Source organism: Megascapheus bottae, chromosome 28 (assembly GCF_031878675.1).
Source record: "Megascapheus bottae isolate mThoBot1 chromosome 28, mThoBot2.hap1, whole genome shotgun sequence".
NCBI classification, from domain to species: Eukaryota; Metazoa; Chordata; class Mammalia; order Rodentia; family Geomyidae; genus Megascapheus; species Megascapheus bottae.
In genome coordinates, this window is record NC_143536.1 from 5,111,501 (window position 1) to 5,136,692 (window position 25,192).

Genomic DNA, 25,192 nt, shown 5'->3' on the forward strand with positions numbered 1-25,192 from the left:
CTGGCCCGCCTCGGCACTTGCAGTCACAGCGATTATACACAGGCTGGAGCCAGTCTGCCAGGCTCACCAGAGCCCAGGTTTTATTAGAACCAAAGTCCATCAGGCCTCCAGGCCAGTTGGCCCATTTCCTCCTATTGCATATTATTGCATATTGCTTTTTCTTTCCCTTTTTCTCTATTTCCTCTTGGAAGTCAGGCCCTGTCCCAGCAGGTAGAGGGGCTAAGATACCTGAGCAGGGCAGTTGGGGAGAATTCCTGGGCTTTAGCAACTGAATGTGTTGGGGAGTGGGGAGATCCACTGATGCTCGTGAATTTTTTTTTTTCAATCCTAGGGTGTGAACTCAAGGCCTGAGTGCTATCCTTGGGCTTTCTCAAGTCTAGAGCTCTACCACTTTGAGTCACAGCCCCATTTCTAGCTTTTTCTATGTATGTGGTACCGAGGAATTGAACCTGGGTGTTTGTGCATGCTAGGCAAGCACTCCACCACTAGGCCAAACTCCCAGCTGCTCGTGAGTCGTGCGAGGAAGGGCGTTGCAGCATGGAGCAAAGTGCCAAGTTGGTTTTTTCCTGAACCTGGGTTTTGTCATCTGTAAAATGGGGACAAGAATTTCTTCAGTCTGAGACTGACTGTTGTTTGTTTGTTTATTGGTCATGGAGCTTGAACTCTGGCCCTGGGTGTTGGCCCTGAGCTCATCAGCTCAAGGTTAGTGCTCCACCACTTGAGCCACAATGCCATTTCCGAGTTTTCTGGTCGTTAATTGGAGATAAGAGTCTCATGGACTTCCGTGCCCAGGCTGGATTTGAACCACAGTCCTCAGATCTCAGCCTCCTGAGTGCTAGGATTACAGGCGTGAACCACCCGCACCTGGTCTTGAATGTTTTTACGTAGGGGTTTTGGTAGTGTTCACATCGTAGTCTCATCTCCATGAATGGAAACTATAAATAACTGTATCAGCGTAACAGTGGCTTTGCCCTCTTCCTAGCCTCTCTCTCCCTGGAGTACTTTTGTCATTCTCTCTCTTATTCAGAGGAAACTTCTCACTTCCTCTCGGGGAATATGAACTGCTTCCTGTTTCCTGCCTCTCATAGTGACCCACAGCTGTCAGCTCTCTTGTTGTCTCTTCCCCCCATGTACTTCAGAGAGAATTAAAGTCAAGCATTCCACGGCCTGCTCAATCTCTGGAACCACTTCATGGTCTCTGTTGTGTTTTTCTTGGGCTTTACTGTTCTATTATTTTTGTTGATTATTGTTTAGCTTGTGACAGAATCTCTTTATGTTGCCCACCCTGGCCTGGAACTCCAGGTCCTCCTGCCTCTAGCTCAGGAATGCCAAGTTTACAGGTGTGTGCCACCACGCCATACCCAGTCTCTGTTGTGGGTTTGTTTTTTTTTTCATAGTGTCTTTTTTGGGCTTCCTTTCCTATTGGACAGAAAAGGAAGAAAGGACTCAGTCCAGTGCCTGGCCACTGAGCTTTCCTGAGGTCCTCCCTCTTCGAGCGTTCTGCAGGGTGGAAACACCCTCTCACCTGTCACTTTACCCAGCGTGCTGGTGCCCGGCAACCACCTGGCTCTCAGCACAGTTTTATCTGGAGCAGGAGCAGGCCCAGCTGCTGGGCTGTGGCCAGTGTTCATGGAAGCTGAATCCAGCTGGCCCCTGTGGCCTACGATCGTGGTGGCCTCTCAGTAGGGACTAGAGTGGACCTTCAGGCAGCAGCCTTTGCGCAGGCAGAGTCCCAAGCCAGGTCGTCCTCTGAGGCTCACATGGGGCCTCAGAGTGCACCAGCACACCCACAGAGCCTCCGTGTCCCAAGCACTCTGCCCGTGATCAGTGCCCAGTCAATACTTGAGTGTGTGCGAGCAGAGGCCCTGCAGGCCTCTGTATAGTGGCAGTGGCACAGCCTGCAGCTGGGAGGCGGATGGTGTATTCTTAGGTGGGTCCTGTCATGTCCTGCCTTCCCTGGAACTCCCGGGGACCCCAGCAGACTCTGGGGTAGGTTGGGGACGGGGGCTTAGGAGAACAGCACAGTAGAGGTTGACTAAATAATCAAGTTAAGCCACATGTTGAACTGTAGATGACCTGCTATGAGGGTTACATGACAGAGACATCTTGAGTGGCTGTTTTTTGGTGGCTACCTTGTGTGGCACCACAGCCCTTGGCATTGGTTTGTGTCATGCCCGTGCTTCTCTCTGCCATGCCACCCTGTTTTCCCCAGGCATTATCTTTGCTCTCGACTCTCAGGCCCTTCCCCTGTCCCTTAAGACCTCTTCAGGTGGCGCAGGGCTGCGTCCTGGCTGCCCGTCAGCCAGGGTTCCTTCTAGAATAGTGCATGACCCATCGTGCCCACCCTGCCATGCCTCCCTTTCCTCCTGGGGCACAAATAAGCCGTTAGCAGGGTAGGTTTTGGGCTCTTGCCAGCCATTCATCTGGGTTGGCTCTGTGCCCACAGCTCTTGCCTTTCTGGAGGTCGGCATCTTTGCTGTGTTTGGAGCCTTCTCTGACATGCATCGGTATGTGGGCCTACCTTCCACGCCATCTCGCAGCCAATTACTGGAAAGAAGATGATGCCCAGGGAGGGAGCATGCCTCCTGTTTTTTCTAGGCACGGCAGCTATGCCCTTTCATCTGGGGGCCTGGGCGCACCACGCCGCCTCTGTGCCTGCCAAGCTCATGAGCATGGCTGCCTTATTTTCCCATGGAGCACGGCTCTCTGTGACAACTGGCACACGGTCGGGCGATGGCTCGTTGTCATTCTGCTGGGCACCGTTTCCGGAGGGCTTCGTGCTTGGTCGGTATTCACATTTGTTCCTGTGAGGCCCGGAGCACAGCTGGCGCCAGCCCTGGTTGATGGGTGAAGAAACGGAAGCTTTGGGGAGTAAGATCACAAACGCTGGGAGGAGAGGGGGCACGGTGGGGTAAACGTGGGGTGGGGGCCCGGGCTGCATTGCATTTCTGCGACGGAGGATGCGTGTGTGTGTGTGTGTGTGTGTGTGTGTGTGTGTGTGTGTGTGTGTGTGTGTTATGCGTTTAAGAATGTGTGGAGAGAGCGAGATCGACACGAGGGAGAAGAGAGATGGGGTCAGCTCCTCCATTTGAGGCTGCCCGGTGCTCTGCGTTCTGCCTTGTTGCTCCTTGCGCCGAGGGGTTACCCACGCACCCTACATCCAGACCCACCCCTCTCTAGCTGGGATCATGCCTGCGGTGGCTTTCCAGCCTTTGCTGACCCTGTGCCTGCTGGGTGGCCTTGGTGCCCGCTCCCACCCCCACTCTCCCTCCTCCCGTTCCTCTTTGGTACGGCTTTATTGCCGGCATATGGAAACTGCTTCTATTTATCCTGCAGCACCAGGACGCTGCTACACGCTGTGCTCCAGCGAATGGAAAGCTGGGGTTCCCTGCAGGCTCGTTTCTGAGGCTGCATGCAAAGCAGCCAGCTGTTTACAGCGAGCGGCTGGGCCTGTTACATCAGCGCGGCGGCAGCGTGGCCATCTGCGCAAACAGGTCACCCCGGCTGGCTGTGTCCTCTGGGTGGAGCGTCTCCAGACTGGGCTGTTGTGACACCATGCCCGTGGGCCCAGAGGCTTTCTTCCTGTTCTCCACTCCCGCCGTCCTCCAGTGACTGCAGTCCATGGGCCTGGGCCCATGGCCAGTGCTCAGGAAGGGGGTTCAGGGCTGGAGGCTCCATAAATCTTGAGTGGCCAATGTCTGCGGACTTGCCCACCCTCTGCCCAGGACACCAGAAGTGCAGCACACCACACCATGTCTCCCCCTGGGGAACTTTCTCCGGAGCTGCACAATGCCCTCTTCCTGGGCAGACTGGGCTGGCCCTGTGGAAGCTGCCAAGGGGACGTGAGAGAGAAAAGGGAGGCCGTGGTGTCCACCGCGTGTGGCTGTGTCTGGCCGACCCTTCCCTGCCAGCGTCCAGCCCAGCTGCTTTCCACAGAAGGCTGAACTGCAGGAGGAAGGGCCAGGCGCAGCCCTCCTCGTCCAGCCTTAGAGTGGGATGGGACAGACGGGCAGGGCATCAGAGCCCGAGGTGGCTAGCCCCTCCAGGACAGTGCCCTCAGCTGGGGCTGAACCAACAGCTCCCCACGAGAGAGCCAGAGGGAGCAGTTCTCTGTCCAGCACTCAGGCCTTCTCCATAATCCCTACCTAATGTGCCGGCAGCTTTGGCTGTTCGTGGGTTTTAGAGTCACCTGTGGCTTTCGTGAAAAGCCCCTCACTGCAGGGGTCGCCCCAGGCCTTCCAGCCCTGCTCTGCCTTCTGAGCCCCGTGAAAATGCCAAGTCCTCTGCCCTGACGCCATGCTGGGTTGAATGGTTCTGCCCAGAACAGTGTGCCCTGCGAGCAAGTGGGAATTCTTTTCTTTCCTTTAGCTCTTGAGTTTTTTGTGGGCTTTTTCTTCTTCTTCTTCTTCTTCTTCTTCTTCTTCTTCTTCTTCTTCTTCTTCTTCTTCTTCTTCTTCTTCTTCTCTTTTTTAGATTCTTTCCTGAATTGCCCCTATACATAATAGTCCCTCTGCAGCCACTCTGTAAATGAGTTATCTTTAAAAATACAAAGAGGTCACACCAAGCCTCTTACTAATACCCTTGGCACTTGGTAGAACCTGCCCTTAAGGGAGGCCTGCTGGGCCCAGCTCGGCTCCTGTCCATCGCCACTACCCACTGTGTTTAAGTGCCTGTGGAAGGACCATGCTTTCTTCAGAGCCAGGTCTCCTGTTTTAGTTCGACTCAGATGGTGTTCACAGCTTATGCATCGCGTCCAACTTTTTTCTGAGCTCTGGAGACCAGTGACCAAGACAAAATCCCCTGCTCCATGGAGTTGACAAACAGCCCCCTCCTTTCAGTAGATAGGTGGCCAGTCATAGGCAGCACCGGGCAGTGGCAAAGCCAGAAGGGGGCCAGGAGGGGGCCTGTGCCTTTAAGGGGAGGCTAAGGGTAGCGTTTAGTGGAAGATCAAAAGATGCCAGAGAGGCTGCGATTGCTGGGGCCAGGAAGTATATGAGATTTTAGGGAAAAGGCTTCAGAATAACAAGGAGGCCTGGGCGTGGGGACCAGCAGCAAAAGACTTTGGAATCTCGGGGAGGGCCTAGGGCGTCCCACGGGATGGATGCCACGAGATGCACGGATGTTTATGTCTTGTAACTTGATACCCATACACAATGATGAGTGGTGTCAGAGAGGTCAGGTCTCACAGTCTGGAACAACCAGGACTGGGCAGGGGCCAGTCAGCATGGCCATGGGAGGGGCGATCCCCTGACTTCCCCAGCTCTCCCCACTCCTGCCCCCAGATCCTGTGTTGATGCAGCTGTTCTGATGAGCGCTCACAGCCAAGGAAAACACGCTGTCAGCCACCCGCTAAGACCTCTGTCCCTCTGCGCATTACCCATGGCCCTCGGTGGCCCATCCGTAGCCAGGGACTCTCACTGTCGATGGGTTGAGTCAGAAGAGAGCCGTGCTGTCCACAGCGCAGAATGGGTCTCGGGCCCATTCTCAGAGCCGCCTCCGGGAAGCCGTGGTGGGGTCAGGAGGGCCGGCTCATGATGTGGGCTCTGACTCACCCCTTCTCCAGCCCTTGGTTTCCCTGTCTCTTAAGATGCTGGCCTCTGGGGTCTGGTGCTCCGGGCTTGATGTCACGTGTCCAAGACAGGCAGCAGGGCAGGACAGCCCCCTAGCTCTGCTCCCCAAACTCTGGCCAAACAAATGTCCAGTCAATGTGTTACTAGCCAGCAGAGATGCCCGGGTCTGTCTTCCCCTGGACTCACATGGGAGGATACACCATGCTGGTTCTGAGCACACACTCAGCCCCTGTCCCGAGCCCCCTAAGTGCACATGACCTGGACAGGCCCCCCAGTTGCACTCTCCCATCATGCTGCCTTTGACACTGATGGCTGCGTGCAGATAAAGTTCCCAGAGGAAAGCCTGGCATGCCAAGTGTGTCCTATTTGCTACTTCTGCTCAAGCTGAGCTGCTTCTAGACAGATTAATGGGGGAGGTGGGCGGGGGGCCAGAGTGCCAACGAAGCCCTGTTCAATTCCAGGGAAGACTGGCAGAAGGCTTTAGCCACCAGCCCCATCCAGGTGCGGCTGGCCCTCCAGGGGTTCAGCTTCTTTCTAAATTTGGGCTTGCTTCTAAGGCCATCTGTACCTTCCCACCTGTTCATATAAACACATAAATGCTGCCAGTTGCCAAGGCAGCTGCGCCAGCCCCCCTCTCCTGGTGACCCTTGTGTCTGCTGAAATGCCCTTGACTGATAATGGCGCACCTCAGTGGAGGCCCTGCGGTGCCTGGGGGCTGCTGCAAGGGGACAAGGTGAGGGCCCGCTGGGTTCCTGGATACCCTGAGGAGGGAGGAGAGGGTGGCTCTGAGGACTGTCCCCTCAAGGCCTCCGGAAGCCTTCTCCTCTTCCCCACAGCGACTCTGGTAGATGGCAGGTGCTACGTGGAATTCTTTGGTGCTTTGAAAGGGGCCCTGTGGCAGGAGGGAACACCTACTTTCCTCTAAACCAAGGGTCTTGAAGACCCCAGGGTCAGTGAGACACCAGTGGCTCATGCCTATCATACTAGCTACTCAGGAGACTGAGATCGTGGGTCAAAGCCAGCCTGGGCAAGAAAGTCTAAGACTCATATCTCCAATTAACCACCCCCCAAAGCAGAAATGGAGCTGTGGCTCACAGTGGTAGAGCCCCAGACTTGGGCAAAAGAGCTTAGGGCCTAGGCCCTGAGTTCAAGCCCACAATCTAAAAAAAAGAAAGAAAAGAAAAGACACCCCCTACATACACCAGGGTCACCTCTCTTAGGACAAGCCTTCAGCTGGGTGTGTGGGTGAGGCATGAGCACAGGTCTCTGTGCCATCTGGCCGTGACGTGAGGGAGAGGCAGAAGGGAGTTGGTGAGGGGAGCCAGGTGCCTTGGAAAGACTGTGAAGAAGCTGTGACCAGTTGGCCAAGGCCCTCATATGAGAGGAGGAACCAGGACACTCCACCAGGGGTCTCTGGGGACAGCTACTCCTAGACAATCCTGTCTAGCTCCGTGTGTGGAGGTGACACAGTGTACCCCATCCACCCCCGTTGTCTGCCACATGGGGGTGCTGGCTCCTGCCTGGCTGTGTGAAGGTCACGGAGGACACGCACCAGCCAGCTGCCCATCTGTGCTTATGCTCCTGAGCCGTGTTGGCTCCCGCTTCCCGCTCCACGCAAGAAGGTAGTGCAGTGACCTTCTCCTGCCCGTGCCCAGGGCTTTGTGTCTGAGGTTGGAGTTGGGCAGTGGAGAGTCAGAATGATGGTGTTCCAGCGAGTCTAGACTTCTCCCCTCCTCGGGAGCGGAGGCCCTGAGCTCAAACCCCGGTGTGCAGAGAAAGGAGAGGAGAGTGAACAAGCTAAGATACAACACCTGGCTCTTAGTTTAAATCCCAGAACTGGTGTGCATGCGTGTGTGTACACGCACACACATGCACACACAGCCATATACTTTGAATCTGTGCACTTTATTATGTGTTTGTCACACGCAGTATGATTGCTTCTACATCTGGAAAGGTCTTGGAAAGATCTTTGTTTCTCTTCCAGTCCCCTGGCCTCTCCTGCTTGTGAGCTTTACATGTTGGCTTCCTAATGCTGTGCAAATACCAGTGTGCGCACTCCATTCTCCACCTCGCACAAGGGAGCCGATTTCCATCTAGATTTCTTTCTTCCCAGTAAGTCCACAGCGGACAGTCCTTCCAGTGGGAGTCTGTTCACCACAGGTGACAGGAGAGTCCACATTGCCGAGACAACCCTGCTCAAACACCCCAGCAGGATCCTCTCCGGCTCTCCCGCTGGGCGAGTGGAGGCTTTATCTCCTGGTGATTGTTCTATTCTCTGCTGACTTCCTTCCTGGGTAGTCAGAGCAGGGAAAGAACCCCCTCTTTCCAGTCTGTTCCAGGAGGAGTTCCAAGTCCAACCCTCACTGGCTGGTCATGGGGTCAGCGCCCCCGCCAGAACCAATCACTGCTTTCAGTGTCCAGGCTCAGGTCATCTGCCTGAGTGCCTGGTGTGGCTTATCCAGAGCCACACCATGCACCGAGAGCAGAAGAAAGCATTCTGCCAAGGTAAACCAAGCCAGGGGCCTGGAGGAGGAGGCCACCAGGGGCAATGGGAAAGCAGCAGAAGACCTGGGACCAGAGGGAAAATCCAGTTCTGATTACTTGTCTGAGCAGAATGCCAACAGGCCACTCTGTGTGCAGAAGGACCCTGGTGCGTGTGTGTGTGCGTGTGTGAATATGTATGTGTATGTGTGAGCTCGCGCACACGTGCGCATGCGTGTAGACTCCTGACTGCCAGGCTCCTCTCTTGCCATGAGCTGCTCCGTGTGTGGTTTTGAGCCTGGGTTGTGTTGTAAGTGACTCCTTTCTCTTCTGCAGATGGGAGCAACCACACCATGCACGACTCTCACACCCCCACTCTGGTGTCTGGGGTGGACACTCCCCCCTCCAGCCCCACCGGGCACAACTGGGAGATGAATTATCAAGAGGCAGCCATCTACCTCCAGGTGAGCATCGCCTGCCAGCCCCTGGCCACTCCCTGTGCCTGCCGGTGGGCTAGCCAGCCTCCATTTTGTGTGCAGAAATCCCGTGGCTTCCTCCTCTGCCCCTGCTTCCACGTAGCGTTCTCTGCTGAAAGAAAGACAGCCAATTGGATAGTCCTGAGGGTTTTTGGGGGGGGGGCAGGGCATGCATAGCTCATCCAGAGCTGAGTTTGTGATATGGCTCGAGTGGTAGAGTACCAACTGTGAACAGAAAAGCTTAGGGAGAGTGCCTACACCCTGAGTTCAAGCCTCAGTACTGGTACTCACACACATCTAAAAAATTCAGTTTCTGATGTCAACTGAGTGTTGGAGTGAGAAACTTACTTTTCTTAAATCTGCTCAAATGGTTTTCCCTATTGTTTTCTTCACAGCAGCTCCCTACTGTCAATATTTGTTTTGTCATTAAAAAGAAATTAAAAGGCTGGCTCTTGGTGGCTCATGCCTGTAAGCCTAGCTTACTCTTCAGAAGGCTGAGATCTAAGGATCATGGTTCAAAGCCAGCGCAGGCAGGAAAGTCAATGAGACTACATCTCCAATAAACCACCCAAAAAAAGTGGGAAGTGGAGTAAGTGGCTCAAGTGATTGAGCACTAGCCTTGAGTCTAAAAAATAAATACAGGGACAGTTCCCAGACCCTGAGTTCAAGCCTTCAGGACTGGCCAGAGATGGGGGTGGGGAGAGAGAGGGAGGAGAGGGAGAGGGAGAGGGAGAGGGGCAGGGAGGGATTTAAATAAATCCAGGTATTTATTTGGGGCCTATGTGGCTCTCTTTTCTTGAGCAGTGTATCGTAGACATGAGTGCACTTTGGCCCTGGTTAACACTGTAGGAATGTCCCAGGAGCTTTGGGGTGCTCAGGCACGTCTGAGGCACTGCTCTGAGGTTGAGTAAGAGGTGGGACAGGTCAGGGCACAGAAGTAGAATGACCTAGAAGAATCCAGGAATCCAATAATTCCTTCTTTCTCTAAGTAGCTAGGAATACTTTTAATTAAAATAAGTGCAGGTACTTGTAGCTCATGTCTGTAATCCCAGCTACTTTGGAGGCTGAAATCTGAGGATGGGGGTTAAAGGCCGCCTGGGCAGGGTAGTCCATGAGACTCTTATCTCCAGTTAACCAGCAAAAAAGCCAGAAGTTGGACCAGGAGTTTGGCCTAAGTGGTAGAGTACTTACCTAGCATGCACGAAGAGCGGGTTCATTTCCTCGGCACCACATACATAGAAGGAAAAAAAAAGCCATCCGGGCACTCATGCCTATAATCCTAGCTACTCGGGAGGCTGAGACCTGAGGATCGAGGTTTAAAGCCAGCCTGGGCACCAGAGGACCTGAGACTCTTATCTCCAATTAACCTCTAGAAAACGGGAAGTGGAGCTTGGCCCAAGGGTAGGGCAGTAGCCTTGAGCTGAAGAGCTCAGGGACAGCACCCAGGCCGAGTTCAAGCACTGCGACCCACAAGGGAAAAAAAAAAAAGCCACAAGTAATGTTGTAGCTCAAGTGGAGCTCTAGCCTTGAGAAAGCCCAAGGACAGTGCTCAGGCTCTGGGTTCAAGGCCCAGGACTGGCACCAAAAAAAAAAAAAGAAAAAAAAAGGCAGAAGTGGAGCTGTGGCTAGCCATGGTGGTACAAGCCTGTCATCCCAGCAGCAAAGCAAAGCACAGAGAGGAGGCTCACAGTTGAGACTCTACCTTGAAAAACAACACAAAAAGGTTCTGTTATAATGCCTGTGTTAGCAAGCACAAGGCCCTTGAGTTCAAAATTCCAATATCCCCAAAACTCATAAATAAAGCTCAGGAGCAGCCGGCTGCTTCTGCTGATGGTCTAGCAGGGGTGGGTTGGGATGGCAGCCGAGCTGTGGTGTGAGGCAGCCAGCCAGGCAACATGAGGATGGTAAGTGATAAGTGCTGCCGTGGTTGCCTCCCCCATCCTTTACTTTTCTGGTTAACTCACTCAACCTCTGCAGTCCTGGTACCCTGAGTCCCTGCTTGTTTGTGTGGGCTTGGGCCTCAGGGAGCTTTTCCTGTGTATGTGGTACTGAGGGATGGAACCGAGGGCTTCATGCATCCTAGGCAAGCACTGTACCCTAAGCCATATTCCCAGCCCCCCATGAGACTCTTATCTCCAATTAACCGCTGGAAAACTGGAAGTGGTGCTGTATCTCAAGTGGTAGAGCACTAGTAGTCTTGAGCACAAAGAGGCTCAGGGATAGTGACCAGGTCCTGAGTTCAAGCCCCACAACCAACTGAAAAAAGAAAGAATTGCTGGGCCGGGAGTTTGGCCTAGTGATAGAGTGCTTGCCTAGCATGCAGAGAAGACCCGGGTTCAATTCCTTGGTACCACATATATAGAAAAAAAAAAGCCAGAAATGGTGCTGAGGCTCAAGTGATCGAGCTCTAACCTTGAGAAAGTCCAAGGACAGTGCTCAGACCCTGAGCTCAAACCCAGGACTGGCAATAAAAAAAAAAAAAAGAAAGAATTGCTTTGTCATCAATAAATCAAACCCGAAGCTTCCACAGAGGCGAGGAAACTGAGGCCCTGTCGAGCCCCCCAGAACTGCCCTGCCTGGCTAGTGGGCCATTTGTTCTGTTGGGCTCTGTTTGTCTTTTCTGTCTTGTCCAGCTTGAGGGATGTGACTGGTTTAACGTCCCCTGCCATCCACAGCAAGGCCCTCTCCAAAGAATGGTGGGGTGCAGCAGGAGCTAGTGGGCCTCCCCCCAAAGGCTCGGCCTATGGAACCTGGGCCTGCACTTGGCTGTACCCGCCTACATCCCTGGGCTGGGGTCACCAGGCCTGCACGCCCCAGCGTCCCTGTCCTTTCCTGTCCTTCCAGGAAGGTGAGAACAATGACAAGTTCTTCACGCATCCCAAGAATGCCAAGGCGCTGGCGGCCTACCTCTTTGCACACAACCACCTCTTCTACCTGATGGAGCTGCTCACCGCCCTGCTCCTGCTGCTGCTGTCGCTGTGCGAGGCGCCCGCCGTCCCCGCGCTCCGGCTCGGCATCTACGTGAGTGTCCGGGAGCATCATGGCTCCGCTGGGGGAATGTTGTAGAAAGGCAGAGCCCTCAGACAGACTCCAGACAGAGGTCTCTCCGGCCTCTCCAGGAGGAGGAGAGGCTCAGGTACGGTCCAGGCTGCCTGCACCCCCTTCAAGAAGTGGGGATATGGGGCCGGGAGTTTGGCCTAGTGGTTAAAGTGCTTGCCTAGCATGCATGAAGACCTGGGTTCGATTCCTCGGTACCACATATATAGAAAAAAGCCGGAAGTGGTGCTGAGGCTCACGTGGTAGAGCTCTAGCCTTGAGAAAGTCCAAGGACAGTGCTCAGGCCCTGAGCTCAAGCCCAGGACTGGCAAAAAAAAAAAAAAAAAGAAGTGGGGATGTGACCCACTGTGCCTGAGATGCCAGATTTTTACCAGGCCCTGATGGTTTTCCATTTCTTTCTTTTTTTTGAGTCTTCGTTTCCATTTGCTTCATCTCTCATGAGGCTTCTGTAAATTATATGCAGTCCTTCGGGGAATAAGTCTACATATAGAATTTTATCTTTCCTCAGCTCCCTCCCTGTGTGTGGTTCTGGGGTCCCGCACGTCTGTTCCTTGAATGTCAGGTTTATACTTAGCTGTCTGGGACGAGCTCCATCTTCCAGGCTGTGGCTGGCAGCCAGATTTTGTCGCTGCGGTGGGAGGTGGCTGTGGCTGACTCAGAGGAGACCCATCCCCACCCTTCTGGTGCAGGTCCATGCCACGCTGGAGCTGTTTGCCCTCATGGTGGTGGTGTTTGAACTCTGCATGAAGCTGCGGTGGCTGGGCCCGCACTCCTTCATCCGGCACAAGCGGACCATGGTCAAGGTGAGGTGTGCGCGGTGACACACGCAGGTCTCTCCAGCTCAGTGTTAAACCTTGTGTCTTTGCCTGAATCGGAGCCCCAGTGTCACCGGGGTCCCTCCTAGCTCTGCTCAGTGTCCCTAGACAGGTCGCACCCAGCACCATCGCCCTCCCTGTGTCACAGGCGAGAAGGGGGCCTTGGGCGGCAGGGCTCAGACCTTCTGCCATGCCCCTGGCAAGTGTCACACACGCTAGTCCAGCCCTCTGTGCAGGAGAGGCTGTAAGGAGCGTGCCCCACGGTGCCCGGGGGTGTGACGGATGGACTCCTGGAGACCACGGCGGGGGTCTGACGGCGCTGCCCCTGCCATCCGCAGACCTCCGTGCTGGTGGTGCAGTTTGTCGAGGCCATCGTGGTGCTGGTACGGCAGACGTCCCACATGCGGGTGACCCGGGCCCTGCGCTGCATTTTCTTGGTGGACTGTCGGTACTGCGGCGGCGTCCGACGGTAAGGCCCAGGGCAGTGGGGCGGGAGCTGCCCCCCTCTGGCTGGCCAACCCTGCACACACGCTTCCCACCGCCACAGACCCCACGGGAAAGGCGGGGGCCCCCGACTGCAGGGCCAGGGTCCTTTCCTGCCTCACTGCAGCCTTCCAGAGCTGTGGACATTGGACCATTGTCCCCGCCCTGCACGAGGGGGACTAGTGTCCTGTGCTCCTGGGGCCCCTCCCACGGCGGAAGCTGGCCTTGCTTCACAGGGCTGGGCCCTGGACCTCTTCCGCTAGCACTCACCTGCTTGCATATCCCCAGGTGGAGGTGGCCATGTGCCTCCTGTCACCCCTGAGGGGTGGGCTGGAGACACACCAGGAAACAGTGGGACTTAGTCAGGAGGCCGCCCCGCTGCCCCAGGCTGTCACCCGCCCTTCCTCAGCCGGCCTGTCTCCCCTCAGCAACCTGCGGCAGATCTTCCAGTCCCTGCCGCCCTTCGTGGACATCCTGATCCTGCTGCTCTTCTTCATGCTCATCTTCGCCATCCTGGGTGAGTGCACTGCACAGAAATCCCCGCTCGCAGTTCAGGTGCCACGTCCGGTGGCCTCCGCTCCTCTTCCCAGACCCTCTCGCAGTGGAAAGGATCAGAGGGCCCTCGGGAGCCTGTTTGTCTGAGACAGGGTCTCGCTGTTGAATAGCCCAGGTTCGTCTCCACCTCCTGTGTGCCGGCATGGCAGGCGTGCACCACCACACCAGCCACAGTTCTCGGTGGAATCAGAGTTAGTGCTCACGAGGGGGGCTGACTTCCCACCAGGGCCGTGGGTCCCCTGGGCCCACTGAGGGACCTTCTGGGATTTGCCTTGGCTGTGACCCCCCGACCCTGCTTCCAAAGCCAGGCCATAGACCAGTCGTGCAGATCCTGCACCCACCCCCGGATGGAAACTTCAAGCCAACGTTTTGAAATGAGAAATTATATAAAAGTAGAGTACATTTTTTTAACCAACAGATCTTTTTTAGCAAGCCTTTTTTTTTTTTTTTTTTTTTTTAAACAAAGAGATCTGGATCCCTTAGCGCATGGCAGCGGCAGCAGGCACAAGGGGCCCGGCAGCTCTCGTTTCCTTTAGATAGCATGTCTTTGCGTTGGTGCTGCAGTCCCCACCATGCCCTGTGCCTCCCTCGGCTACACACACACACATTCACACACACACTCATTACACTCATCAGTCCAGTCTGCTGGACACTTGGCACGGCACCTGTGCTCTAACTCACTTTTGTTTGGCTACTACATTCCAGGTTTCTACTTGTTCTCTCCCAATCCTTCAGACCCGGTAAGTACTGAGCCCCCCCTTTCTTCCTCTGTGGGGGGTGTTTCCCTCAAGGCAAGGTGGCCGGGGTGACGGCCACATGAGGAAGGCAGTCCCAGCCCTGCTCCCAGGGTCATTGCTTTCCTGGACAGTCAAGGGACTCCCCTTTCCCGTCCTTAGCACCAGCATTTCCGGGGTCTGGTTTGGCACACCCCAGCCCCTGGCAGAGCAGTACAGGGAGCCTAGCTGATTGCCCACATAAATGACTTCCTGGGATAAACGTCGCCAGCGTCGGTGAAGCTGGGAGCACAGGGCTGCACTCCCACCCCACCTCTGCTCTGCAGTCCTTAGGGGTTCCTTGGAGGAGGCAGGTGGGGGGTGGGGCACAGCAGTGGGGTGCGGGTCCTGAGCCTCACCGCACCCTGCCCCTCCCCGCAGTACTTCAGCACCCTGGGGGAGAGCATCATCAGCCTCTTTGTCCTTCTCACCACGGCCAAGTGAGTCTGGGCTCCCCCTCTGCCCTCCGCTGCCGCCCCACAAGGTGTGCGCCCATCTCAGCTGATGGGGAGGGGGTAACTGTCCTTCATAAGGCCTTGGGGGAAACTGGGGCAGCCATGCGGACAGGTGGGTGACCTTCTGCCGTACAGCTTCCCCGATGTCATGATGCCCTCCTACTCCCGGAACCCCTGGTCCTGTGTCTTCTTCATCGTGTACCTCTCCATCGAGCTCTACTTCATCATGAACCTGGTGCGTGGCTGCCTCAGTCCGTGGGCTTTGGGGCAGAGCATCGGGGCGGGGTGTTGGGAGGCCCATCCGTGGCCAGCTCTGGTGCTATGGGGATTGTCCCCGGAGGACTTCAGGGCCTCCACTGGGCATAAGGGACCAGCACATGGGGCCGCTGCCTGTAGTACTGGAAATTGGGGCTCAGGCTGCCCCAGGAGCTTCGGGTCCTGTAGTGCCTGGAGGAGCTGCCACTGATGCTGCCTCTGCCGGCAAGTGCAGCGGCCTAACGCTGCTCCCTGGAGGTTTGCTGCAGCGCTAAGTGGATAGACAAAGAACTGCAGGTCAGACTGACATTGGCTGCATGGCGCAGGGCAGCCTGGGAGAGGCCTGAGCACAGCCTCCATGTGCCAAGAACACAGGGTGTGTTTATTTTAGTCCTGTTAGTCGCGCAGGGTCAGAAAACTGGACATAGCACACATCTGCTGACCAGGACAGAAAGACCCTTTGCACCCCAGGCTTTTGGGAAAGGCCCGGTGGGGCCAGGCTGCCACCAGGAGCCCCAGCCATCAGCAGAGAGGGTTGGTACACTGCTGTCAGGCCAAGGCCCCAGCCACTTCAACCCACTCCCAAGGCTCCACCGAATGTTGGTGTTTCGGTGAACGCCATGGTTTTGCTCATGTTAGCTAAGCTAGCCAAGGGCTCACCCCCGAGCCTCCCCGTCCCGTCATGCCATCTGTGAGCATCCACACTTCCCACCCGTCAGCCCAGGACAGAATCAGAAGACACAGCCCGATGCTAGCGGCTGACACTGGAAATCTTAGCTATTCTGCAAGATGAGATCTGAGCATCACAGTTTGAAGCCAGTCCAGGCAGGAAAATCCATAGGACTCTTACCCCTAATCGATCACCAAAAACCAGAACCAGAGCTGTGGCTCAAATGGTGGAGCACCAGCCTTGAGTGAAAAAGCTCAGGGGCAACACCTGGGTCCTGAGTTTAAGCCTGCTGGGGCTCATACCTACGGCATGACCTCATCAGAGGATGCTAGCTGTCTGCCATCAACCCACAACTGTCCCCTTCTTCAGCTGCCAGTCATAAGCTTCTGGTGGCCTCCACTTGTGATTGCCACCGTTCTGTGCTTGGGGTCATTTACTTTGCTCAAATACCCAGAACTCAGGGAGACATACATAGCTTACTTGTTCGTTACAAAGGATATTACAGACAGTACAGGTGAAAAGGTGCACAAGCTGAGGCCTGGGGCAGGGGGGAGTTGAGGTTTCCATGCCCTGTGGGCACAACCCTGTGGGCACCGCACACAGTCTGCTCTCCGTCCCTTTGGCATCTTTACTGCACAAGCTTGCTCGAAGCACATGCAGTTCTGTGGAACTGGACTGGACAGAGTGTGACTGCATACTGACTGACCAGGTGACACTCAGTAGGACCGTCTGCCTCCATGTGCTTTTTGTTGTTGTTGTTTTGGTCAGTCTTGGGGCTGGAACTCTGGGGCTTGGGCAATGTTCCTGAACTTTTTCACTGGAGGCTCACACCCTGCCACTTTGAGTCACAACTCCACTTGTGGTTCTCTGATGGTTTGTTGGAGATAAAGAATCTCACAGACTTTCCTGCTCAGGCTGGCTTTGAACCGTGATCCTCAGATCTCAGCCTCCTGAGTAGCTAGGGTGACAGGCGTGGGCCGCCAGCACCTGGTTTCCCCCGCATCTTTGGCCCGTGTGCAGTCTTCCTCCTCCAGTGTATGGACCGGCAGGACCCTGCCGCGCTGCGTTGCACAGATGGGGGTCAAGGCTAGGGAAGATGAGGGTTTCTGAGACTCGCCTTGAGGAAGAGAAAGCCTTGTTTTCGTGGCCCTCGGTGGGGAAGGAGTGGTGACCTGAACCAGGGCCTTGGGTGAGAACAAGCTATGAAAATCTAAAGGGGCTGGACCAACAAGAACCTGCAGTCCAGGCCCACACAGCCTGGGGTTTTTTTTTTGTTTTTTTTCTGAGCAGAGTTTGATTGGCACACTGCTGTGTCCATTTGCTCACTGTGTCTGTGGGGCATTGCACGTGACTACTGACGGGACGACAGGGACAGGGTATTACTGTAGATACCACCCGGTCATCAAGTGTTAAAGAATTGCTAGGTGGCCCATGATAGACAGTGAGTGATTGCTGTGTGATGACTGTGGCCTGTAACCCTAGCTACTTGGGAGGTTGAGTTTGACCTAGTGGTAGAGTGCTTGCCTAGCATGCATGAAGCCCTGGGTTGGATTCCTAAGTACCACATAAACAGAAAAAACCAGAAGTGGTGCTGTGGCTCAAGTGGTAGAGTGTTAGCCTTGAGCAAAAGCAGCTCAGGGACAGTGCTCAGGCCCTGAGTTCAAGCCCCAGGACTGTCCAGAAAAAAAGAAAAAGAAAAGAAAGAGGAAAGTGGTTCTAAAAAGGTTCCTTCAAACTTCTCATCCTCTTTTGCTCTGATCCTGTATACCATGGGGTGTGTGTGTGTGTGTGTGTGTCCTGGATCTTGAACTCAGGGCCTAGGTGCTGTCCCTGAGCTCTTTTACTCAAGGCTACTACTTGAGCCAGCATTCCACTTCCGGCTTTTTGATAGTTAACTAAAGATAAGAGTCTCCTGGATTTTCCTGCTTAGGCTGGTTTAGAACCATGATCCTTGGATCTCAGCCTCCTGAGTAGTTAAGATGACAGGCCTGAGCCACCCAGTGCTTGGCTCCTTAAGATGCTGGTGTTGTTCTTAGGGGGTTCAAAGATGTGACTTCCTTCTCCTGTTCCTTCTCTCCTTTACTTTCTGAAGCCACAGTGTAACATGAGGAACAGAGCCCAGGCAAGAGGGAAGCTCTGAGGAGGGGAGGGCACAATGACTCGTGGCCAGCCAATTGAGAATGCCTGTGGAATCCATTAGTAAGGTCTTTAAGTATCTCCTTGGGCCTCTGGAGTGGTAGGACAGAGCCCCACCCAGGGGCAGATGACAGCCTCTGCCACTAGATGGCGCCACACAGGACAGTCAGGCCTCTGTGCTTCTCCTCCCAGCTCCTGGCTGTGGTGTTTGACACCTTCAATGACATCGAGAAGCGCAAGTTCAAGTCCTTGCTGCTGCATAAGCGAACTGCCATCCAGCATGCCTACCGCCTGCTTGTCAGCCGGCGGGTAAGGAGGCGCAACCCCACCGTCCCTGCCCAGAGCATCTCTGGAGTACGGGTGGCTACAGCCCTGTGGGAGGGAGCCCTGCTTGGGGAGGGCCAGTGGGGTCCTGGGGTTTCCTGAGTCCCACCGGTCATCTTTGTGATCCTCCCCCCCAGAGACCCGCTGGCATCTCGTACAGGCAGTTCGAAGGTCTGATGCGTTTCTACAGACCCCGGATGAGTGCCAGAGAGCGCTTCCTTACTTTCAAGGCCCTGAACCAGAGCAACACCGCGCTGCTCAGGTGAGGGAGGGAGGGGGCAGGTCCCGCTGGGGGACAGCTGCCGGAAGCTAGCTCCCCTCAGTGAGCTGCTTGCACACGCTGATTATCACCCTTAAGTCCCAGATTTGGGGGCGGGGTCAGAGCATCCCGTGTGAGCCAGAGGGGACGGCTCAGCTTCCGTCACTGCCTCCTCAGGGACCACCACCGTCCTTGTAGACAACCTTAGTCTTCAGGGACAGTGGCCCTCAGGACACGGGCAACGCCCTGGGCATGGAGTTTCTGGGACCCACAAGCTGTCCCTTCTCCCCTTCGAGGGTGACAGCAACAGGCAGGCAAGTGAGGCCGTGTTCAAGGGGAGCGCATGTCAATGTCTGCCTTTTCCTTTTGCTTCCACAGCCTGAAAGACTTCTATGACATCTACGAGGTCGCTGCCCTGAAGTGGAGGGTGAGTGTTTCTGTGGGGCAGAGGCTGGAGGGCACCCAGGGAAAGGAGGGGATCTATGCCCAGGGGAGCTGTCAGTGGGGCTCAGGTGCTTTGGGACAGCAAGGCCAGGTCCTGCTGCGTCTACCCTCCCATGGTGGCACAGAGATTCAGCCAGGCTACTAGAATCTCTGTGGTGTGAGACAGGCGACCAAACTCCCCACAGCTCCCTCGGAGATGAGGGGGACAAAAGCCCCAGCTAGAGTGACTTCAGGGAGTGGAGAGCAGTGGGTCTGGCTGGGCTGACCCCGAAGTGTCAGCGCCGTTCCCTTGTCCAGTGGGGCAGGTGGGTAAGGAGGCCAGCACTCAGCCCAGACTAGTTCCTGGGCCCCAGCCTGACCTCTGACCTCCCGGGACCTGTTGCCTTGCAGGCAAAGAGGAACAGAGAGCACTGGTTTGACGAGCTTCCCAGGACAGCCTTCCTCATCTTCAAAGGTGAGCTCAGCTGCTGGGGCAAAGGAAGCTTCCAGAAACCACGGATGGGGAAGGGACCTGAGGCCTGTTCACGGGGAGGGGGATATGATCGTATGAGCAGAGTTAGTGACGCGACTTGGACTAGGGAAGAACTCTAATTGTTCCCTGAGGAATCAGAGGCTGGGCCAGTGTGGTGGCACACCACGATAATCCCAGCCCTCAAGGGGCACGGTGATGACGAGCTCAGAGCCAGCTGAGGCTCCACAGCCCTTCCTCAAAACAAAACCCTGAGGTCCTCAGTCCATGTTTCTTCCTTAACAGATTCCTACTGGGCCAGCTTTGCAGGGCTGTGGGGAGTGTGTTGGACCCGCCTGGCCCACAGCCATTAGCTAAGAGTGCATGCAGATGGCAGGATCTGATCTTGGTTTCCCCCAGCCAGGCTGTGGGCAGAGGGGTTTGTGTTCTACTGGGATGCCAGGCTGCGCCCAGAGCAGCTGTGGTCAGCAAGCACTGCCCAGGGTCTGGGCGGCAGTTGGATGTCACTCTTAGGATTCCTTCCCTTGGGGCTCCAGAACCCTGACTGACTGTGTGATGGATCGCTCGCTCGAGTATAAAGTTTGAACTTCTCTTCACATAGGCATAAACATCCTGGTGAAGTCCCAGGCCTTCCAGTACTTCATGTGTAAGTGTGAACCATGGCCCCAGGCCCCTTTCCTCCCAGTCCTTGGAGGCTTTAGAAGGTGGAGAAGCCGGCCATTCGTCCTGAGATCGTGGTGTTGGCCCCTGGGTCTGGCTTTAGTGATGGCACACGTGCTGAGGCTGTGCCAGGCCCTCAGCTCCGTCCTGCAGTCCAAAGAAGGGAGGGAGGGAGGGAGGGAGGGAAGAGAGATGAAGGAAGGGGGAGGGCTGGAGGGGGGACGGTCGATCCAAATGTTCTGAAAGTCTGGCCCTGCACGTCTTAGGTCACTAGCCGTGTCTCTTCAGGCTTCTTAGTCTAGAAGTTTCTCTTTAACCCCTCCCCCCCGCATTTTTAATAATGAATTGGTGACTAGTCCTCTCTGGTCCACAGAGCCTCCTGGAAAGAAACTGGGGCTGCAGCCTTGGCCTGGCTTCTGCCCTGCTCCTTTCTCCCATGCCCTCTCTCTTTCAGATGCGGTGGTGGCGGTGAATGGGATATGGGTCCTGGTGGAGACCTTCATGCTGAAAGGTGAGCGCAGCCCGGCCCTGCGCCCTGCGTGGTGCCCTGCGTGGTGCCCTGGGTTGGTCTCCAGCCGCCCGCTTCTCTCTTCCAGGCGGAAACTTCTTCTCCAAGCACGTGCCCTGGAGCTCCCTGGTCTTCCTCACCAGTGAGTGTCTGGGCTGCAGGCTTAAGCACTGTCTAGGAGATCTTAGGTGGGCGTCGGTGTCCCACAGCCCCTCTCAGAACCAGCAGCTGAAGGGGAATGAGTAGACATGACCTCCCGGGGTCTTCCCTCTGCTGGTCCTGCTGCCCTCGCTCTGCAGTGAGGGGACAGGGCAGCCGCTGACCGCCGCCTTCTGTCCACAGTCTACGGAGTGGAGCTGTTCCTGAAGGTGGCCGGCCTGGGCCCTGTGGAATACCTGTCCTCCGGATGGAACCTGTAAGTGGACAGCACCGTCCTGCCCCAGGGCACCGGTGCCAGGCCAGCCCAACAGCATGGAGATCTGACCCCCCCAGCTCTGCGCTGTGACCCACCTGACCCCCGACCCCCAAGCGCTGCGGAGCAGGGATCCTCAGCTAGCCCTGTGGGTGGCTGCCCTGTGCACAGTGGGCCTTGCTATGGCTGGCACCTGTGTCCCGGGGGAGCTGGCCAGGAGCAGGGCAGGGGTGGAGGGGACGGGGCCTGGCCTGGAGATTGCTGGCTGACCCTGGCCTTCTCTTGCCCACAGGTTTGACTTCTCGGTCACCGCGCTCGCCTTCCTGGGGCTGCTGGCCCTGGCACTCAACATGAAGCCCTTCTACTTCATAGTGGTCCTGAGACCCCTGCAGCTGCTGAGGTGACGCGCAGGGCACTGGGGTGGGGGGACCCACAGCCGTGGCCGCTCTGCAGGGCACTGGGGTGGGGCCGCTGTCTCCCGTGGGTGTGCGGGCTGCAGGACGCCTTGCAAGTTGGCTCCCCAGGCCTCTGCCTGGCCAAGCAGCTGAGCTTCAGAGCTGCCCTGCTCTGTGTGCCAACTGCCGACGCATTGCACCCCTCCACATGTACCTCCATGTGGGGTGCTGCAGAGCCCCCCCAAGGCTGACAGGGTCCCTGGGGGTAGTGGGGAGGGAAGCAGGCCGGGGTGGACAAGGCCCCCAGTCGTGTCGCCGTGCGGGGTGTGGAAAGAAGGGGTGCGGGCCATCAGCGTGTGACTCTTATTTCTTGGGGTTCAGGTTGTTTAAGCTGAAGAAGCGTTACCGAAACGTTCTGGACACCATGTTTGAGCTGCTGCCACGGATGGCCAGGTACTGTCTACCTCCCGGGCACTGGTCCCGGGACACCAGGCCTGCGCCCACAAGGGCTGGATTGAGTGAGGGGGGTCATTGGAAGGACCGGATCTGGGGTTCAGTGGCTTCCAGGGCTAGATCGGACCCCACAGATTCCACTTCTCCATGGTCTAGCAGGGAGGGTGGTGGCTGCCAGCTCACTGACCCCTGCAGGAAGGGCCAGCTGTGAGAGCCCTCACAGGGAAGAGGTGGGTCTGGTGAAGGGGCATCTGTTCCTAGAGTCATGAGGCCCCTCGCTGGTAGGCACAGCCCAGGGGTAATCTGGCAGGGTTTGGGGGCCAGCCTGTCCCATGAGGGCATGAGGCCAGGGCCACCGCTGCCTGCCTGGCCACCTCCCCCTGACGCCCATCCTCCCCCAGCCTTGGCCTCACACTGCTCACCTTCTACTACTCCTTCGCCATCGTGGGCATGGAATTCTTCTGCGGCCTCCTCTACCCCAACTGCTGCAAGTGAGTGGTCAACGGAAGTCTGCCCCAGCTCGGGCCATGGGGTCGCACCTCGCTAACTGGGCATTTGTGTGGCCTGGGCTCACCTGCCTTTGCTGTCAGCCTCAGTGTGTGCAGGGCTCAGGGCTGGAGGCAGCATAGGAGGAGGACATCTGTGAGTCCCCGAATGGTCCAAGTAGCCTGAAGCCATAGCTTCCACCACTACCATCCAGAGGCCAAGACCTATGATTCTTGTTGGGCGGCTTCTTAGGGTCAGACAGACAGACATCTAGGATAGACCTTACAGGCCACATGGGAGACCTTGTTTCATGTGGAAACTGGGTGCTGGTGGCTCACACCGGTCATTCTAGCTGCTCAGGAGGCTGAGATCTGGGAATCACAGTTTGAAGCCAGCCCAGGCAGAAAAGTCCCTGCAAAACTCTTTAAGTAACCACAGGAAACCAGAAGCTGAGCTGTGGCTCAAAGGGATAGCGAAGACCGTGCCCAGGCCCTGAATTCCAGCCCACACCCAACCAAAAGTAAAAGGGGGGTGGGAGAATGGCAAATAAAATTTCCTCCAAAATCAGAGCTACCTGTTCAAACCTAGACACGCCTGGCAAAGCTGGGGAGAAGCTAAGCCGAGGGTGGCACCACTCCAGGGAGTGGGTTTCTTACCCCCCAGTGGGAAGTGAGAAGAGGGAAGCCTTGCCAGCTGCAGAGAGGTGCTAGGTGACGGGGGAGCCCAGGGCCCCCTGGAGTAGGACAGGGCCAGGACAGACAGCGCCCTTGCTGGCCTGCCCTGCCAACCTGCTGTCTGCGCTGCCTCGCCGTGTGTGACCCTCCTCCGCCCCCTGTCTCCTCGGCAGCACCAGTAGAGTGGCAGACGCCTATCGCTGGGTCAACCACACGGTGGGCAACAAGACTGTGGTAGAGCAGGGCTACTACTATCTCAACAACTTCGACAACATCCTCAGCAGTTTCGGTGAGTGGAGGCTGTGGCGGGGGCTGTCCCGATGGTGCTGCCTTGGCTCTGCCGGTTTTGGGGTTCAGGGGGGCTGCTGCAGTGATGCATGAGGCCCTGTCTCCAGTGGGAATTCAGGCTTCCAGGCCCCTCCCTTGCCTGGCACTTTCCTAACCAGAGCTGGAGGGGTACAGTATAGCACGATGCCAGCCACGGGGGGACCCAGCCATGTCAGTGCTGCCCCCCCTAATTCCAGTGTCCCCTGGTTCCATGGCTAAACCTAGGGGTGGTTTATACCTTGAGAGGAAGGGGGCTGCTTTAAACCCAGGTGCATACGCCGTCTGGGTGCTCTTTCCTGGGCTTCTGAGGCACCAGACATCACCCAGGCCTCCCCATGGAGTGGTTCACTGGGGGTGCAGCCCTGCCTCTGGCCAGGGCCTGCAGGAGTGACACTGACCAGGGCTCTCTCCCTCTGTAGTGACGTTGTTCGAGCTCACGGTGGTCAACAACTGGTACATCATCATGGTAAGGAGCGGGGGGTGCTTCTCAACCCTCCTCGCCGGGCTCAAGTCTGCGGAGAGGCCTTGGCCCCCCACTCAGCCATCTTCCTTTATCCTTGCAACTTTAACCCATCCCCCATAAGCTGTTTAGTCAAGGAGCAGTGCAGGCCTGGCATGGTGGGCCAGCCTGTGGTGCCAACCACCGACAAGCAGAGGTAGAAAGATCGTGGGGCTAAGGCCAGCCTCGCCAGACCCCTTCTCAACCCGAAAGCTGGGTGTGGTGGGAGGCACCGTCATTGCAGCGGGGTAGGAAGCATCAATAGGAGGATCGCAGGCCTGGCCCTTCCTGGTCGAGACAAAGACCATGTGTGGTGTGTGGCCCAGCCTCCCTTGGCCACCAGGAGAGGGACCAGGGGTCAGGTCCAGTCCCAGGGGGGCGAGGCCCCTTCCCTGTCCCCACACCCCAAGGCAAAGCAGGAATGGCTGCGAGGAGTTGGCACCTGGTGCTGCCTGCGTGCTCACCGGCTCCCCACCCCTGTCCAGGAAGGGGTCACTTCTCAGACCTCGCACTGGAGCCGCCTCTACTTCATGACCTTTTACATCGTGACCATGGTAGGCCACCCCGCCAAGCACCCCTCGCCTCGCCCCGTGGGCCGCCACACCTGGCCCTGACCCTCGTCCCCCTTGCTGCCGGCCAGGTGGTGATGACTATCATCGTGGCCTTCATCCTGGAGGCCTTTGTCTTCCGCATGAACTACAGCCGCAAGAACCAGGACTCGGAAGGTCTGCACGGGGACCCCTGCGCTCAGCCTCAGTGTCTCGCTCTCTCGCTCTGTCTCTCTGTCTGGACGTCCAGGTGGCCATCTGGTTGCAATCTCTTCTTTGCAGTGATTGTCAAATACTTAATAGCAGACAAATGGTCATGATCTCATTTCCAAATCAGAGGCTGGCACATGGCTGAAGGCATGTGGCGGAAGCCCTGCGTCCTGCCCTTCTCCCACCCTTCCAACTGGACTCACAGGGCCAGGAATGACCAAAGGCCGCACAGCCCTGGTGTTAGGCTGGCTATATAGATAGACACATACATTCATAGATTTATAAAAAAAATCAGAACTGGAGTTGAGGTTTCTCTTTTTTCAGTCCAGGCTTTGAACTCAAAACCCTCCTGCCTCCACGTCCACGTACTATGTGACATTTTCCTTGGGTGGGAGGCACCTTGCAGGGTCCCCTGTGCCATAGGCTGCTGGCCACCTCTGCCCTCCCAGCCATGGGAGGGAAGGAAGGAGCCCCAGGTGCGGGGCCCAGAGCAGGGCACGCCAGCCAGGGAGTGCTTGGAGGGGGTCCTGTGGCCCTGTGGGGGCTGCACAGTGGCTTCCTGCCCCATCCCTCCGCAGATGACGGAGGCATCACCCTGGAGCGGGAGATCTCCAAGGAAGAGCTGCTTGCCGTCCTGGAGCTCTACCGGGAGGCACAGGGGGCCTCCTCCGACGTCACCCGGCTGCTTGAGACCCTGGCGCAGATGGAGAGATACCAGGTAGGGGGGCGCAACACGGGAGCAGGCAGTGGCTTTGTGCCATACGGCTCCTGCGGGTGACACTCGGGGCAGGGGCTCCG

At 56.6% G+C, this 25,192-nt stretch overlaps 1 protein-coding gene across 1 annotated transcript in view; it reads left to right on the top strand.

The window, feature by feature from the left end:
- Nucleotides 1–25,192, top strand: part of Tpcn1 (two pore segment channel 1) — a 35,100-nt gene that overhangs the window by 7,702 nt on the left and 2,206 nt on the right. Inside the window, exons 2-25 of the mRNA XM_090320146.1 lie at nucleotides 8,388–8,515; nucleotides 11,372–11,548; nucleotides 12,274–12,387; nucleotides 12,738–12,868; nucleotides 13,311–13,399; nucleotides 14,143–14,177; nucleotides 14,592–14,650; nucleotides 14,801–14,900; nucleotides 17,919–18,035; nucleotides 18,188–18,312; nucleotides 18,688–18,736; nucleotides 19,144–19,207; nucleotides 19,824–19,868; nucleotides 20,337–20,393; nucleotides 20,479–20,532; nucleotides 20,733–20,805; nucleotides 21,095–21,202; nucleotides 21,579–21,650; nucleotides 22,052–22,141; nucleotides 22,984–23,099; nucleotides 23,557–23,603; nucleotides 24,122–24,190; nucleotides 24,277–24,361; nucleotides 24,973–25,112. Coding sequence (XP_090176272.1) covers nucleotides 8,388–8,515; nucleotides 11,372–11,548; nucleotides 12,274–12,387; nucleotides 12,738–12,868; nucleotides 13,311–13,399; nucleotides 14,143–14,177; nucleotides 14,592–14,650; nucleotides 14,801–14,900; nucleotides 17,919–18,035; nucleotides 18,188–18,312; nucleotides 18,688–18,736; nucleotides 19,144–19,207; nucleotides 19,824–19,868; nucleotides 20,337–20,393; nucleotides 20,479–20,532; nucleotides 20,733–20,805; nucleotides 21,095–21,202; nucleotides 21,579–21,650; nucleotides 22,052–22,141; nucleotides 22,984–23,099; nucleotides 23,557–23,603; nucleotides 24,122–24,190; nucleotides 24,277–24,361; nucleotides 24,973–25,112 — 2,144 coding nt within the window. The remainder of the gene's footprint in view (nucleotides 1–8,387; nucleotides 8,516–11,371; nucleotides 11,549–12,273; nucleotides 12,388–12,737; nucleotides 12,869–13,310; nucleotides 13,400–14,142; nucleotides 14,178–14,591; nucleotides 14,651–14,800; nucleotides 14,901–17,918; nucleotides 18,036–18,187; nucleotides 18,313–18,687; nucleotides 18,737–19,143; nucleotides 19,208–19,823; nucleotides 19,869–20,336; nucleotides 20,394–20,478; nucleotides 20,533–20,732; nucleotides 20,806–21,094; nucleotides 21,203–21,578; nucleotides 21,651–22,051; nucleotides 22,142–22,983; nucleotides 23,100–23,556; nucleotides 23,604–24,121; nucleotides 24,191–24,276; nucleotides 24,362–24,972; nucleotides 25,113–25,192) is intronic.